Genomic DNA, 17697 nt, shown 5'->3' on the forward strand with positions numbered 1-17697 from the left:
TCCTCCAACGCATCTCGCCCCTCATTTGATTAGGAGGGGAGGAATATGTCAGCCAAATATTCGTTCAATTGGGATTCATCATAGTCAACCCTAGATGTATACAGGTCTTTGTAAAAACATAAGAAGGAATTTAGGATATCTCCCAGGTTATCACTGGTGGTACCCTGGGCAGTGCTAATACATGGAATGGAAATGGGAGAATGGTCAGGTCTAGTCAGGTATGCCAAGAGATGCCCGGCTTTGTTACCATGTTCAAATGATTTTTGAGTAACATGCAGCATGCGTTTCTGCGTGAGAGCTAGCAGACGGCGTTCATACTCCCTGCGGCTCCGTAGCCATGCCTCCCTTGTGTCGGAGGCAGGGCTAGAGGCATAAGCAGACTCTGCACGAACCATAACCATTTCACCGAACCAAGTTCATCTGTGAGCATCTGATTATTTTTGCGTATAACCCCCATTATGGACATAAAAGTACCTCAAAGTGTTGTCTTAAATGTTTCCCATTCGGTGGATGGGTCAACTTTGTCCAAGTTGTCCCTCCAGTATTCGGCAATGCCCTTCCTGCACCCACTCTGCACGATCCCATACTCCAGCCAGTAAGAGTTCAGGCACCAAACAGCGGGTCCCGAGCCTGGGAGGAGGGTCCACAGAAAGAGGGGCATGATCCGAAACCCCCCTGGGCAAATATGATACAGCGGAGACCACTGGAAGGGTCTCCGCTGGGGCGAACCCCATATCCAACCTGGACATGGTGTGGAAGGAGTCCGAGTGGCAGGAGAAGTGGCATACATCCGGGTGTTTCCAGCGCCACACCTCTGTAAGGCCATGGACTTGGACCCAGTCCACAAAGGAGGGGAAGGGCCTACCCCCACCCCCCAGGCGGTCCATTGCTGGATCCAATATTGCATTAAAGTCTCCTACATATAGCAGGGGGCCAGGGGGTCTATTCAAAAGCAGAAGTGACAAATTGGAGAGTACCTCCACCGAAAACGGGGGGGGGGGGGGATATACATGTTCACCAGAGTAAAAGTCACGTGGATATTTGTAGAGTAAGAACAACAAATCACCCATCAGGGTCAGTTTTAACCCCTATCATCTCAGTTGGAAGAGATTTGGCTAATAGAATAGAAACCCCTCTGGAATAATTAGTGTGAGTGGCATGGTAGGAGTTAGACAACCATGGGCGTTTTAAGGCCCTTATTTTGGAGCCTGTGAGGTGAGTCTCCTGGAGGCAAATAATATGAGGGCGGCGCATTTTCAATACCGAAAAAAACAGGGATCTCTTCTGGGGTGCATTCAGACCCCTAGTGTTCCAAGAGACTATCCTCAGAGGCTTCACTATAACAAATTATACAGTAGTAAACAAGCACGGATAAACATGTACATAAATTACCAGAAAGGCTGTGTCCCATGAAGCACATACATGCACATGAACAAAAAAGTGCATGGATCTGCCATCAGGAGGGTGTGGGCCAAAGTTGACCAACTGAAAAAAAAGCTTTCCCAATGGGGGGTTGTGGAGGTTAAAATAAGGGGGGTGGGGAAAAAAATAATGGGAGAAAGGGGAAAGAAAAACCATCAACAAAATCCCATAAAACCTTAGCCTCCCTCCCCGCTCGACCATCCCAAACACAGCAAGCCTTGGATCCCAAACCAACAGGCCATCCCGACCGTACCTCGGTGGGGGTCAGAAAAGAAAAAAGAAACTGTCCTGTGGCCACGCCACTACCTGGTGTGCGGGTAAAGTGGAGTCAGGTGGGGGGGGCTCCCAACCAATGCATTTTAGGGGGACAAAGCATGTCCTGTTGGAGGATGTATGGCCTTGCTAGCCTTGGGGGAGAGTTCAGGATCTGGTGGTCTCCCCTACAGATAATTCAGGATAGCAAGTTATGCAGATGAAATAATGTTCATAAAAGGGGAGGAAACCTGGAGGGGTAAATAGATAAGTCACAGTAACCTGTTCTCCAAGCTAAGAGTGCATTCCGGCTAAGGGGATATAGTGGTAGAAAGAAAGAAAAAAAAACATCAAACATTGTAGATTACCACAGAGCTGCAGGATACACTCAAGGATGCACAGGAGGTCTGGTAACAAGGCAGTAATTAGGTGAATCCTCGGTTCAGTGGCATTGTCAGTTCCGTCTCTGCCTGCGGGCAGTACCATAGTGGTCATTCAACCATGCCATGACTTTCTTAGGGCTGGTATAGAAATGAGCCCTACCATCATGGATAATGCACAGTTTGGCAGGAAAGAGCATGGCATAGGACAGGCCTTCTTTACGCAAGCGGGTTTTTACTGCTGAGAAGGAGATGCGTTGGCATTGAACTTCGGCAGGAAAGTCAGGATAGACAGATATAGTGTTACCGTTGTACTTAAGCGGGCCTTTTTCACGTGCAAGACACAGAATAGCGACTTTATCCTGAAAGTTGAGGATGCGTGCAATAATAGAGTTTGATGGGACTCCCTCAGGAGGGGGGCGAGGGGGTGTACGGTGCACGCGTTCTATAACATGGGAGAACAAGGGCGCATCCGACCCAAAAATGTCTCGTAGCCAGGAGTAAAGGAATTTTTCAGGTTGAGGGCCCTCCGATCGCTCTGTGAACCCCACAAATCTAAGATTCTTCCTGCGAGAACGATTTTCCAAATCGTCAATTTTTGTGCAGAGTGCTGCCATCTCACTGGTAGTATTTTGCAGGTTAACTGTCAGGGGATTTACAGTGTCCTCCAGAGTACTAATGCATTCCTCTGCATCTCTGGTTCTGCCCTGGAGGTTCTGGACATCTTGTTTTAATAGTGAAAAGTCCATGCAGATATAGGCTATCTGTGTGGAGAGGGAGGCCTTGCAGTCTTGAATAGCCAGCATAATGGTAGACAGTGTAGGCTCAGCAGGGGAGGAATCCTCAGCCTGCATGCTCTCATTAACATGCTGGGGGTTTGGTGACAGCAAAGGGTCTGTTTGTGTGTGGAAGATGGCTGGAATTGAAGCACTCACCCCTTTAGCTGTACTCCAGTCTGCAGAGGAGGAGGCCTGCAGCGCGTCTGTGTGCTCTGCATGTGTCTCGGTGCCATCTTGAATTGCATCAGTTGTTTCAACGCGGATGGGGGCAAGGCGGCCCGTATTTCACCATGTCAGCCAGCCTGCTAAATGCCCACAGCTGTGGGGGACAGATCGGTGCCACTGGCGAGGAAATAGGACCCAGGATAAGGGAAGGATGGTAGTTGGTAGCCGGAGCTGTGAGACTATGCGACCGCTCGCCCCTTTATACAATATTTCTAACACATAGCATATACATACCAAAAATTACACCCCAAAATAGATTCTCCTACTCCGCCTGAGGATGGCGATACCACATGTGTGAGACTTCCACAGCCTGGCCACATACAGAGGCCAACTACGGCTGAGCATGGCCAAGCATGGCTGGGCATGGCTGAGTATGGCTGGGTATCGCAGAGCATGGCTGGGTATCGCTGAGTATGGCTGGGTATTACCGGGTATTGCAGAGGCTGGCTGGTTATGGCAGAGTATGGCTGGGTATCACAGAGTATTGCAGAATATGGCTGGGCATGGCTGGGTATGGCTGGGTATTGCAGAGTATGGCTGGGTATTGCAGAGTATTGGCAGGATATGGCAGAGTATTGCAGAGTATTGGCAGGGTATGGCGGGGTATGGCAGACTATGGCTGAGTATTGCAGAGTATTGACAAGGTGTGGCAGAGTATGGCTGAGTATTGCAGAGTATTGGCAGGGTATGGCAGAGTATAGCAGAGTATGGAGGGATGGCTGAGAATGGATGGATCCATTAATGTGACTGCAATTGTCACAGAGCAGCGCTGTGGGCACTACAGATCCAGCCCACAGCGTTGCTGCAATCCGATCTCTCCCCTTAACTGTACAGATCAGTACACAGAGGGAGGAACCGGCGTCATGGCATGACGCCGGTTTGTTTACAAGTGATCACTTTGTCATTTGACGGAGCGATCACGTGGTAAGTGACCGCGATCAGCAGCTGTTTACTGTGATCCGTCCTCCCAGAGTTATCCAACCGCCCTGTAGCCATCATTCGGCTATAGGCTGGTTGTTAAGTTGTTAATAACTGTTGGGGGCATGCATTAGCTCCTTGGGGTTTAGGGGCTCAGCAGTTCAGTTTGTAAAAAATGATCGTACGTATATAATGCACTTCATGTTGCCCACTATTACAAGACAATTCTGGTATCTGTGACATTTTATAAATATTGGTAAGATTAATTCTACTTACAAATGTTAATGCAATATATCTTACATTAGAAATGGTGTATACAAATACTACCATTATGTTTGAAAGACTGGAAGCTCCTATGTTGTGCTGCTGTACACTATGTATCTAATAATAAACAGCAATTAAAAAAAAGGAGTAGTTGTAAACTAACCATGTGCTTAGGCAGATCGATTGACCATATGATTACATTTAGTATTAACAGTGCCTTGGAAAAGTATTCATACCCCTTGAAATTTTCCACATTTTGTCATAGGACAACCAAAAACGTAAATGTATTTTATTGGGATTTTATGAGATAAACCAACACAAAATGGCACAAAATTGTGAAATGGAAGGAAAATGATAAATGGTTTTACATTTTTTTTCCAAATAAATATCTAAAAAGTGGGGTGTGCATTTGTATTCAGTCCCCTTTACTCTGATACCCATAACTAAAATCTGTCACATCCCTCCAGCCTGTGCCTTAGAATAATAGGGAGGTGAAGCCTCCATCAATCAAGATGTAATATCATGCCTCCGTTGAGTTTCGCTGGTTAGTGGGCATGGAGGAGGAGGAAGGGCTGTAATTTACCATTGTGTATACGCCCACATGTGTGACTCTATATTCACATGGGCTGTTTAGATGTGACATGGAGGAAATGCTCAGGGTAGAAACTCACTGAAAACTGAACATGTGTACTAGTTGCCAAAACTGCTCTGTAAAATCCCTAGCTGCCATGGGTACATAGACAGAAGGGGGAGATAGAGAACAGCAGGATCAACCAGGTTTTTTGCCGAAAATTTGTCCCATAGTGACTGAGTGAGTATTAACAGCATGTAATACACCATTTATTGATCATTTCTAAAGATGTGGATTTAACAACACTTATATACTTATATATTAATACAGTAGCTGTAATCTTGAACACTGCACAGAGGTCAACTGTTGTCAGAATACATTTGAAACAACCTAAAGAGCTTAATAGCAAACAATAATTTGGTATATCTAGTTTCAAAGTAGTACAACTCTTAATATTAGAAGTAATTACACTAGTTTGCTAGTATATTTGTAATCCAAATTACAGCTAAACTGACCATGTCTTTACATTCTAGGGATTGCCAACTCTTACTCTTTCCCGTGACAGAAACTATGAAAACCTTTTTACAGACGTGAAGAAAAAACTTCCACAGGTATGCTATTTTGAGTGCTTCTTTATCATTTAAAGTTTTATTGGTTTTCAGTAAATCAACATAACAGAGATATCAACATTGAGGTCACATTGTCAAACCTTGATCATCGTATTGACATATGGGTAAAACAGCCAGGAATAGAAGGCTTAGATAAGAGCCAACTTCACTTTCCATTGGTAACTATCACGTGCTTAATATGCAGTCCAAATTAGGAGGACATGGGTGCCTCGCCTTGCTCCGGACACCCCCAATGGGATCATACTGTGTCCGGGTTAGGGAGGAAGCACCTATATTATATCCAACCTATATTAGTTTTCCTAGCGGAAAGTCTTAGGTGTCTCAGGTCCACAAGGGGACTGGTCCCGTAAAGCACCTCAACTTCAATAGTAAATCTGAACCTGGATACGTTTTGGACCTCTGTAGGTCATAGGGATCCTATTATGAGGTAATTAACCAATAATGTCAAGTGTAGGGATAAGCTTTGTGTTCAAGTCGAACCTATGTTCGACTCGAACATCGGCTGTTCATCCGTACTGCGAATTTCGAACATTATGGGCCATTCGTGCCAAATTCAAGTGGCGTGTCACGGCCTATAATTCACTGCGGCATCGCAGTGCATTGCTGGCTGATGATTGGCCAAGCATGCACTATGACGCGCATGGTTTGTCCAATCACAGCGCGGAAAAAGCTGAGAGGCGTAATTGGCCAAAGCCAGGATGGCTTTGGGCAATTATGGCTCAGGGGGTTTACTACACGCGCCATACTATATAAGGCCGCCTTCGCGGCGGCCTTGTGTAGTGTGTTGCGGTGGCGGAGAGAGATAGACAGAGAGACAGTGTGATTTCATTTCATTTGAAGCTGTTCCAAATACAGTCGGTGTATTGTGCCATCTGCACAGTGTAAACCTAAAGCTACCCCAATTGCTGGTGTTCTGCTGATCCTATCTGCAGGCAGCTGTAGCAATTACATTCAGTGTATTGTGACATCTGCACAGTGTGCGCCTAAAGCTACCCCAATTGCTGGTGTTCTGTTGATCCTATCCACAGGCAGCTGTAGCAATTACAGTCGGTATATTGTGCCATCTGCACAGTGTACACCTAAAGCTACCCCAATTGCTGGTGTCCTGCTGATCCTATCTGCTTTGGAGATATAAAACTCAGTGAGGTATCTGTGTAGAGATACTTGTCATTTTCCAGAAAATTATTAACCGATGAGGAGAAAAGTGTATGGAATAGAGGGGCACAATGGGAGAAAGGAGGGTCTATGAGGAGGAGTAGAAGAAAAGGAGGGAGAAAGAGGAAGAAGAGAGTAGAATATCGATTTAGTTATGTGGATCAACTCCTGAAGGTAGCGAGTTAATGGTCAATGGGAAACCTACAAAAATGGCCATCTCCGTTTTTTAAAGTGGTTGTTAAGCCACTGAGTCTTCTTGCTACAATCTCCTCTGTTATAATAAATGATGTTTTAAAAAAAAACACATACACTGGGGCACATCATTTAATATAACAGAGGAGATTGTAGCAAGAAGACTCAGAAATTATAGCAGAAGGAGGGGAGGGCCACGGACAGGATCGGAGCTGAAAGGCAGGGAGGAGGGGGGAGAAGAGCTCAGAGGTGAGACAGCGGATGACGGAGGCACGTAAACTGATCATGGTGTCAGGGCTCAGCAGCCACGATAAACTGTGGTCAGTTTGCAGAGGGGAGGGCAGATATTTTATATGATACAAAGGGCCAAATGACACAGCACAAGCACTGTGCTGTTATTCATGCTTTAAAGGAACAGGATACATTTTAAGAAACAAAACATTTAGGGTTACAACTACTTTAAGATGATGGCTAATAATTCTTTGTCCCCAGTCTTGTAATTGCATTCTGCAGGAGACAATTTATTAGAAAAGTAGCCACAGGGATGTGTAGAGCTCTCAGAGGTAGGACGTGACAGGAGAGCGCCTACTCCAATCTCCGACGCATCAACTGTAATAATAAAGGGTAACATAGGATCAGAATGCTCCAGCACAGGAGCAGTAGCAAAAGAGGTCTTGTAGGATTCAAAGGCTATAATGGAATCTAACCAATTCTGTGGGTTGCTGTCCTTCCTGGTCATATCAGTCAGGGGTTTGACCAGAGAAGAGAAATAACTAATACATTTCTGATAATAATTGGCAAAGCCAAAAAAGTTGTAGAGGTTGTAGACCTACAGGTCGAGGCACTGCAAGACTGCAGATAGTTTCTCTGGGTCCATCGAAAATTCAGCAATAGAAATGGCATAACCCCAAAATTTTACCTGTTCATGATGGAACTCGCACTTCTCCAACTTGCAATACAGGCTGTTCTCTCTCAACCTCTGTAGCACACGGGAGACATCTGTGTAGTGGTTCTCTAGGGATTTCGAATATATGAGAATATCATCGAAATACATACACTGCTGTAGCTCAGAGGTAATTGTTAATAAATTCCTGGAAATATGCAGGAATGTTGCAGAGAGGTATTCGTAGTGTCCAGGCTTAGTATTAAACACAGTTTTCCTTTCAACGCCCTCCTTAATCCTCACAAGATTGTATGCCCCTCTCAAATCGGGCATAGTGAAGACCGTTGCTCCCTTGAGGCAGTCAAATAATTTCGTAGTCAATGGGATTGGATAAGCATTCTTGACTGTAATGCGATTGAGACCCCTATAATCAATACAAGGTCTCAACTTACCATACAAAAAAGCCGCAGAAGAAGAAGATTTGCGGATGAACCCCCAGGAAAGTGAATCTGCAACGAACACATACACATAGCCCTATCCTCTGAGACAGACAAAGGTTAAACCCAGCGATGAGGAGGAATGGTACCAGGTTGAAGGTCAATTGTGCAATCATAAGGCCGTTGTGGCAGCAAAATACCGGCCTGACCTTTGTCAAAGACTTCACTGAGTTCACAGTATTCTTCTGGCAATGAAGAGAGTTAAGATCTGTACATGACCTTAATCACTTTCTGAAAACATGTTTTAGTGCACTGTGGCGACCATGACAGAACCTTCGCACTACACCCATCAAAAGAGGGATTGTGCCTCTGTAACCAAGGATAACCAATGACAACTGGGTAATGAGGTGATGAAATTACTTGGAATTGGATTATCTCATGGTGAAGAGCCCCCATAGCCATGGTTAATAAGAGCGCTTTCATGAGTCACATGGGCAGGTTGTAGAGGTTTCCCATCAATAGCCTCAATGGCAAATAGGGAGGCATGTGGCTGCATCGGTATCGAGTGCTTCGACACAAAGGCACTATATATGAACAAGTCTTCAGCCCCAGAATTGATTAGTGCCTGGATATTGATGAAAAACTCAGACCAGGAAAGGTTAACTGGAACTTGAGGCTTATCCTTCATGATAGCTGGGGACACAAAAACACCACCTAAGATCTGTTCCCTACAGCACCTCAGGTGCGGGCGTTTTTCAGACAGGTAGGACACGACTTCAATAAGTGACCTGCCTGGCCACAGTACAGGCACAATTTCTCCCTCCTACTAAAGGCCCTCTCTTCGGCAGAGAGATGCGTGAAACCCAGCTGCATGGGCTCTACTTCACTGGAGGACTCGGACCCTACAGGGTTTAGGAGATAATTGCCAAAAGACAGGCCCTCCCCGCCCTCCTCATATAAGAAACGTCAGCCGCCGGGATCCCCACAGTGTCTCCTCAGTGGAGACAGAAGATGGATAGATGGATTCGCTGCGCTGGACTGAGAAATCGCCTGGCGCTGGACCCCCGAGAGATGATCATCCATCGCTGGATAGCAAGAGTGGATTACCACCGCTGGAATCTTTTTTTTATTTTTTTTATTTTTAATAAAGGAATTTTTCAAAAGTGTGTTTGTCTTATTTAACAATTTTTTACACTTTCTTTGTGAAATGGTAGGGGTACTTTTGTACCCCCTTACCATTTCAAACAGGGGGGGCCGGGATCTGGGGGTCCCCTTGTCACAGACCCCCAAAGTATCCTCCTAATGTTGAGGGCATGTGGCCTGGTACGGTTCAGGAGGGGGGGGGCGCTATCTCGTCCCCCCCCTCTTTTCCTGCAGCCTGCCAGGTTGCTTGCTCGGATAAAGGGTTTGGCATGGATATTTAGGGGGAACCCCACGTAATTTTTTTTTTTTAAATTGATGCGGGGTTCCCCTTAATATCCATACCAGACCTGAAGGGCCTGGTAATTGAATTTGGGGGAGCCCCACGCTTTTTTTTTTAATCAATGACTTTCAGTGAGTGTTCTCTGTATTACAGGAGCCGACAATTCATTATAGCCGCAAGTGATTTTAAAGGACTTTTTTTCTGCAGAAATTACACTTTGTGCAGGGACAGTTCTAAGCACAGGAAACATGCGCCCCTTCACAGGCATACTATAGACACCCCCAGATACAAAATTTAAAGGAATATTACACTTTTATTGTTTCACTTTAATCATTATTAAAATCACTGCTCTTGAAAAAACTGCAGTTTTTTAAACTTTTTTTTTTTGCATTGATCCATGTCCCCTGAGGCAGGACCCAGGTCCCCAAACACTTTTTTAGGACAGTAACTTGCATATTAGCCTTTAAAATTAGCACTTTAGATTTTGAACGTTCGAGTCCCATAGACTTTAATAGGGTTCTAAAGTTCACACAAAGTTTAGGTCTGTTCGCAGGTTCTGGTGCGAACCGAACAGGGGGGTGTTCGGCTCATTCTTAGTTACAGCATGAAACAGTCCAAGACAGAGAGACAGGGCTCACGTGGAGGGGCTTTTTTGACAAATGCAACAGTTTCTATTCAAATGTAGCACAGTTGGTCACATGGTTTTGTAAAGCAAAATGCTTTGTTTAACCTGCTTGTCTTCAGTTTAAACAGACCTCCATGCAGGACAAATACATCCTCTGAAATGTAATCTATGCTACTCATTTAAAGTCAATAGAAATCTGCTGACCTGCAAGTGGCAGTTACCTTGGCTGTAAATGATAGGAGGGTTTAATCCCACTTTAGATCAATCAGTTTAGTTCCGCTTGCCATTGAAACCCTTGTTTGCATGTTAAAGTGGAACTAAACCCTCCTGTCATTTGCAGCCAAAGAAGCTACCATCTTAGCCTCTGTTTGATCTGCAGTTGCCATGGTGCTACACATGTGATCAGTTATGACACCAGCCATTTTATGGCTTGACAGTTTGGCTGAGAACAAAAACAATTTTGACAGTTATCATACATGGTATGCCTTGATTGTAACTGTTTTGGGAAACAGTTAAATCGATGGACTTAGTTCCTCTAATTTATTACCAATTTTTATCTTTACTATGACATAGGAATTTAAAATGTTTCCAACTGCCTAAAGAATATCCTTTGAATTTTCTTAGCACTGTTTATCAAACTCTGCGATAAATGCCATAAGCAAAGACCTGAATGCATTCAGTGATGTCTGTGAGGCCTTAACCATTGTGGATATCTCATTGGGATTTCTGGCAACGTCAGGAGGAGACCCAGAAGTTTCCTTAACCCAATACGTTGAAAATGTCTTACAAATGGGAGAACAGAGCAGTGAACATGTTCTTCAGGTAGGTTCCATTACTAACATCTCTTTTCTAGTCCTCCTTGCACATAGGATATGGTCCAGGTCTCTACATAACTGATATTAGACATGCGCAAAAGGAAAAAAATTGTTTAGTTTTGTTTCGTTTTAATTCGTTAATTAATTAATTTTGTTTAGTTATATTCGTTAAATTAGTTAAATTTGTTTTTGTATTTCGTTTGGTTTTCTGCCGAATTCGAAAAATCGGTCCATTTGAAAATATTTCAACCAAATTCGAAAATAGTTCTACCGAATTCGAAATAATTTCAACATGATTCGAAATTATTTCAACCGCATTCGAAAATATTTTGCGACCCGACTTTAGGGCCATGTATCTCGGGGTCACTTGGTGCTCGAAACCCCAAATTTGGATATGTTGTAGTGCTAGTTCTATTGTGTTTGCATACCAAATTTGTTGTTTCTAGCTATAAGTGACCCCGAGATACGTGGCCCCAAATTCGGGTCGCAAAATGTAATTCTCTGCTGCACCAAAGTGCTTGACATTTTGTGACCCGACTTTGGGGCCACGTATCTCGGGGTCACTTGGTGCTAGAAACCCCAAATTTGGTATGCAAACACAGTAGAACTAGCACTACAACATATACAAATTTGTGACTCCGAAATATGTGGCCCCAAATTCGGGTCGCAAAATGTCATTCTCTGCTGCAGAAAAGTACTTTCATATTGCCCATATCTGGGGTCGCTTGGTGGCAGGTGACGTGGCAAGTGGACAATCCACAACTTGGTCACATGGCACTGGTTGCCGGTCACATGGCACTCGTGTCAAGTCACGTGGCACTTGTGGCCGGTCACGTGGCACTCATGTCCGGTCACGTGGCACTCATGTCAGGTCACGTGGCACTTGTGACAGAACAGAATAGAATATATTATATTTTATTCTGTTCTTTTCTATTGTTTTTCTAGTCTATTCTTTTATATTCTATTAAAATCAAAATCATTATATACTAAATTCGAATTTTGGAAGATGGTTTTATATTTATATATATATATATATATATATATATATATATATATATATTTCCAACATTTGAATTTCGTATAGAATGAATTCAAAATTGAATAGAAAAGATTAGAATAGAAATAGAGAATAGACTAGAACAATAGAACAGAATAGAATATAGATACGATCTATTTCATTTTACATATTTTTGCAGATTACCATTTGTTTTAATAAGATCTCCTACAGACTATTAGCATCTATTTCATTTTTTGAAGATCTCCTGCAGACTATTAGGATTTATTTTGTTTTTTTCACCAGATCTCCTGCAGACTATTAGCATCTATTTCATTTTTTGCAGATCTCCTGCAGACTATTAGCATATATTTCTTTTTTAGCAGATCTCATGTAGACTATTAACAGCCATTTCACTTCTTTTTTTGCAGATCTCCTGCAGACTTTTAGAATCAATTTCATTTTTCTTTTTTTTCCAGATTACTATTTATTTCCATCAGATCTCCTGCAGTATGTTAACATCTATTTCCGTTTTTGCAGATCTCCTGCAGACTATTAGCATCTATTTCATTTTTATTTTATTTTTTTGCATTAGAACAGCCATTTCCTTTAGATATAGATGCTAATAGTCTGCAGGAGATCTTCAAACAATGAAATATATGTTATTATACTGCAGGAAATCTGATGGAAATAAATAGTAATATCCAAAAAAAAAATGAAATTGATTCTAACAATCTGCAGGAGATCTGCAAAAAAAAAAAAAAGTGAAATGGCTGTTAATAGTCTACAGGAGATCTGCAAAAAAAATAGATGCTAATTGTCTGCAGGAGATCTGCAAAAAAATTAAATAGATGCTAATAGTCTGCAGAAGATCTTATGGAAACAAATAGTAATCTGCAAAAGAAATTAAAAATTAAATAGATAGTATCTATATTCTATTCTGTTCTATTGTTTTTCTAGTCTACTCTCTATTTCCATTCTAATCTTTTCTATTCAAATTCAAATTCATTCTATACGAAATTTGAATGTCGGAAAGACTTTGGGGCCCCATAACTTGGATATGTTGTAGTGCTTGTTCTACTGTGTTTGCATACCAAATTTGTTCCTAGCTATAAGTGGCCCCGAGATACATGGCCCCAAAGTCGGGTCGCAAAATGTAATTTTTCGAATTTGATTCGAATTTCGTTTGAATTCGTTAGCATTGCAATTCAGTAATGCGGATGCATCCGACTGTCCGAATAATGAAAATTCGTCCGAAATTCGATTTGGAATGAAACGAAATACACATGTCCAACTGATATTGCAGTATTGTAATTTGATAACTTATATCTCTGGACAGCGACACTTGCCCAAGGAGACTTTTGGCTCTGCCTCTGTCTTTTGTAGAGTAATGCCGCGTACACATGATCGGAATTCCTGCCAGAAAAAGACAGATGAGAGCTTTTCATCGGAAAATGCGACCATGTGTATGCTCCATCGGAATTTAGCTGTCCGAATTTCCGCCAGCCAAAAATGTACAGCATGTTCGCAATTTTCCCAATGGGAAAACTTTCTATCGGAAACTCCAATCGTTTGTATGCAATTCCGACACTCCAAAAATCACGCATGCTCAGATTCAACTACGAAATGGAAGCTATTGGCTACTGGCTATTGAACTTCCTTTTTCTAGTCCCGTCGTACGTGTTGTACGTCACCGCTTTCTAAACAATCGGAATTTGGTGTGACCGTGTGTAGACATGACAGCTTGAGTGGAATTCCGTCGGAATTCTGTTGGGAAAACCATCAGAGCTTTTTCCGACGAGAATTCCGATCGTGTGCACGGGGCATAACAGGGTTCAGCAATAGCCCAATTACAAAGATGTTGTCCCTTTAAAATTATGCCTTTGTCACCCAAAAATCATAACAGCAGGTCCATGCAAGAGAACAGGTATCATCCCTAACTCTCTCTAGCAGCCCGTGTCTCTTACCTTCCCTTCGTTCAGTTGCTGCAGTCTTCCTCAGGCTCTTCAGCATTCTACACAATTGAGTGTCATTCTGGTTCCATTCTTTGGCATCTACATCACTGCTTTGTCCTGTAGGACAAGCAGCTAAATAGTTACACATAGTAGTTACAGTGCCTTGAAAAAGTATTCATATCCCTTAAAATAGTCCACATTTTGTCATGTTACAACCAAAAACGTAACTGTATGTTATTGGGATTTTATGTGATGTACCAACACAAAGTGGCACATAATTGAAGTGGAAGGAAAATGATAACAGTTTTCAAATTTGTTTTACAAATAAATATTTGAAAAGTGTGGCGTGCATTTGTATTCAGCCCCCTTTACTCCGATATCCCTAACTAATATCTAGTGGAACCAATTGCCTTTAGAAGTCACCTAATTAGTAAATAGAGCCCACCTGTGTGTAATTTAATCTCAGTATAAATACAGCTGTTCTGTGAAGCCCTCAGAGGTTTGTTAAAGAACCTTAGTAAACAGCATTATGAAGGCCAAAGAACACAACAGATAGGCCAGGGATAAAGTTGTGGAGAAGTTTAAAGCAGAGTAAGATTATAAAAAATATTCCAAGCTTTGAACATCTCACGGAACACTGGTCAGTCCATCACCCAAATGGAAATAGTATGGCACAATTGCAAACCTACCAAAACATGGCCATCCACCTAAACTGACCAGCGGCGTCACTCCAAAAGACCTGCTCATTGGTTTGTGGAATGAACATGGAAATGCCATTCCAGACACACAAGAACTGGTCCCACATGATAAAGTCGAGTCGTACCTCTGCTTGTAACCTGACAATCGAGTTAGAGTCCTGATGCAGGGGGAAGGAGAGCCAGTAACCTGGAACAAGGCTCTATCATGAGGAATAATTCTCATGGCATGATCCCGTATTCCCAAGAGAGACTGTAAGCTCCCTTTTGAACAGACTGGGGATCGGACAACAGATGAATGGTCTGACTTATCTGACCAGTATCCCAAACAACCTCGCAATCATGAGATTAGAACTGAGAATGATGCCCAAAATGTGAAGACCCTGTGAGACTGCAGATCCCTGGGCAGTGACCAGGGACTTCTAACCACAGGAAATTAACTGGATAAAATTATCTCCTGACCCAATTGCAGCTACCCAAGATCCAATGGAGTGCTTTGCAAAGATGCCAAAAGCAAGGACTGCTTTTGACTCGAAGGTTACCCGGGTGGTGAAATAATGTTTATGCCATTTACCATGCCATACCTGAGGGCAAGACTGATAGGAAATAGCTTCAAAGTAATATCAGCTTTGGATAGCCAAATACCCCCGCCTAACTGTAGAAAGTGCTGGGTCGCCAGAGCCGTGGAAAAGTACTTCAATTAAAAAATTTCTGCGGGAATGAGGAAGACAAATTGTAATCAAATGATATACGAAAAACTTGCCACTGACCACCCCAGTGGGCAGCCCCTCCACATTCAGAACAATGGTGAAAGAAATTGACCAAATGCAAACCCCTTGGAAAATCCTGCCTCCAGTAACTCATCGACAATGGAAGCATGACTGTCTGCTGAAGTTACTACATTTGGAAGATTCCGACGGGATAGTGACAAGGCCCGTGTGAAGATCTACTGACAATACCTCCAGCAGGAACTGTCTGAAGACCAGGGATGAGTGGTCTTCTAAACAAGCCCCTAACAAGGAAACATACTTGGCTTAGTCATAACGTACCAGAAGGCTTGACAAGACAAGTGGACTTAAAGGATACCGACATACCTGCCAGAGTGCTAGGAAGAGCAGGAGCTGGGGATGCAGCTGATATCTCAGCTCTAGCCGAGCGGGCTTCGATCTCCATTCTGTCTAGCCACCATAACATGGACGTGCAGAACACATTTAGCATTGCATGAATCTAAATTAAAGAAGTATGCCCAGAAACATGTACTATGTTGGTGGAAGGGAGTGGCTGAGACGGATTTGAGCCATCCAGGCTGTACCCAGGAAAGGAAACCCCTGTGACGAAGCTCTCCTGTGAGCTTAGGTATAGCCCATCTCCTCAATGACGGGGTGCTATCATGCTCTGAACCCCCACGTGGGTTGGAGGGATGAATGCAAACTAGTCGCCTTTTAAAACGTGCGACAAGCTCAAATCTAAGGAAACGCAAAACCAGAGAAAGTGACAACAGACAATCAGAACATGAAAAACAACAACACCCTTCCGTGCCTACCTAAGTATGTATGGGCATAGGTGCAGTAATGACAAGACCAACAGCATGTGAATATGAACCTAATGACAACCGTAGTATATGCAGTGAGTGAGCCCGAGTAACCTGCAGTGCAAAGACAGGTAATTGAAAACGAACACTTAGGGCTGATGTACCTACAGACTGTAGTGGGTAGTCGTACATGTGTAATGAAATGAATGTGCATCATATGACGTATGGTATACAGGCAAAAAGATTGTGTTCCAACAATCAATTACAAATGAAACCGCAGCTCGTATGGATCTGTAGACTTGACAGATCCTTAAATGAGAGCACTAGCTAACTATACCCGGGTATACAATGGAATAACTGAACAAAAGTATGATGAGACATGGAAATGCATATGAATATGGAAACAAATGCTGGTGTATGTGTCGTACCTGCATGATACCCAAAGATGAAACACAGATAAAATGTGCCTTAATGAGCACCAATGAAAAATGGGCCTACCCGTATGTCAGCCCTATATCCGTGGGACATGGAAGCCATCACCCCAACTAAGGGCTGTGATACCCACAGACAATGGTGGGTAGATATGAATGTAAGAATGGAACGAATACTGTGAACGTGTAGTATGCCCGATGCTCAAGTGACAGAACTTAGAAATGATCATATGCCTATGCATGAGGTAAAGAATGACACCCCCCCCCCCATTGAGCTGGGGGTAACTGGACCCAAACAATGCACCCCTAACCCTTGTGACTATGACTAGCTCAATGAGCAGTATCAGTGGTGCGGAGCTGTGGAACTACAAGTCCTAGTGCAACACTTTGCAGCTGAGAGGCTATAAGCAACCGTGCCCCGTGGAACTATCAGTTTCAGCACAATGTGGCCTGCAACCCCCCCCCCCCCCCAAACTGTTGAGGCCCTTAACCAAGCAGAGGTCCTGACAACCCTCAGGACTACTGATGACTCGTGATGCCAACCCAGCATGACAGAAATGCCATGACATGAAAAAATGCCATGACCGCAATGAGATGAAAAAGATGTGACAGAAATTATGAAAAGATGGACCCCCCACCCTACATGAGAAGTGCATGACATGGTGATGTTTACAGCAACAGTACCCCCCCCCCCCCCCAAACACAGTAACCAGCAGGAAGATTTGTAGATAAATACCCTCTGCTGCAAATAATTGATCTATCTGAGAACAACACCACAACTGTGACCACTACAATTGCAGCCAACATGCTGAGTAGCTACAAGACCTGCAGCCACCTCCTCCTTGTCCAGTCTGACAAGAACCCACCTGTATGTGTCCCCCCCCCCCCAATCCATGCCTGCATGCCGCAACATGAGGCTGATGCACAACACTGACTTGCAAATGATGGATGAGGAGTTGCAGAGCCATGCTGCTGAACTACAAGTCTCAGCCCAGTGCCTCTTCCCTCCAATGCTCCTAGTTCCACAGCACCTGACAGAACACATTTCCAATTGTACTGAGTTACTGTGATCCCAACACCCCAACTTCCTGCCACCACTCCCAGATTGCTGCAACCCATCA

The 17697-nt window shown here is 43.5% G+C and overlaps 1 protein-coding gene across 5 annotated transcripts in view; it reads left to right on the plus strand.

Moving 5' to 3' along the window:
- LOC143964536 (E3 ubiquitin-protein ligase RNF213-like) overlaps positions 1-17697 on the plus strand; it is a 955032-nt gene that overhangs the window by 921900 nt on the left and 15435 nt on the right. For all 5 annotated transcript variants that reach the window (XM_077474321.1, XM_077474324.1, XM_077474323.1 and 2 more), the window contains exons 64-65: positions 5345-5422; positions 10780-10977. In XM_077474321.1, coding sequence (XP_077330447.1) covers positions 5345-5422; positions 10780-10977 — 276 coding nt within the window. The remainder of the gene's footprint in view (positions 1-5344; positions 5423-10779; positions 10978-17697) is intronic.

Source organism: Lithobates pipiens, unplaced genomic scaffold (assembly GCF_037356315.1).
Source record: "Lithobates pipiens isolate NorthernLeopardFrog02 unplaced genomic scaffold, aLitPip1_a1.2 Scaffold_8, whole genome shotgun sequence".
NCBI lineage: Eukaryota > Metazoa > Chordata > Amphibia > Anura > Ranidae > Lithobates > Lithobates pipiens.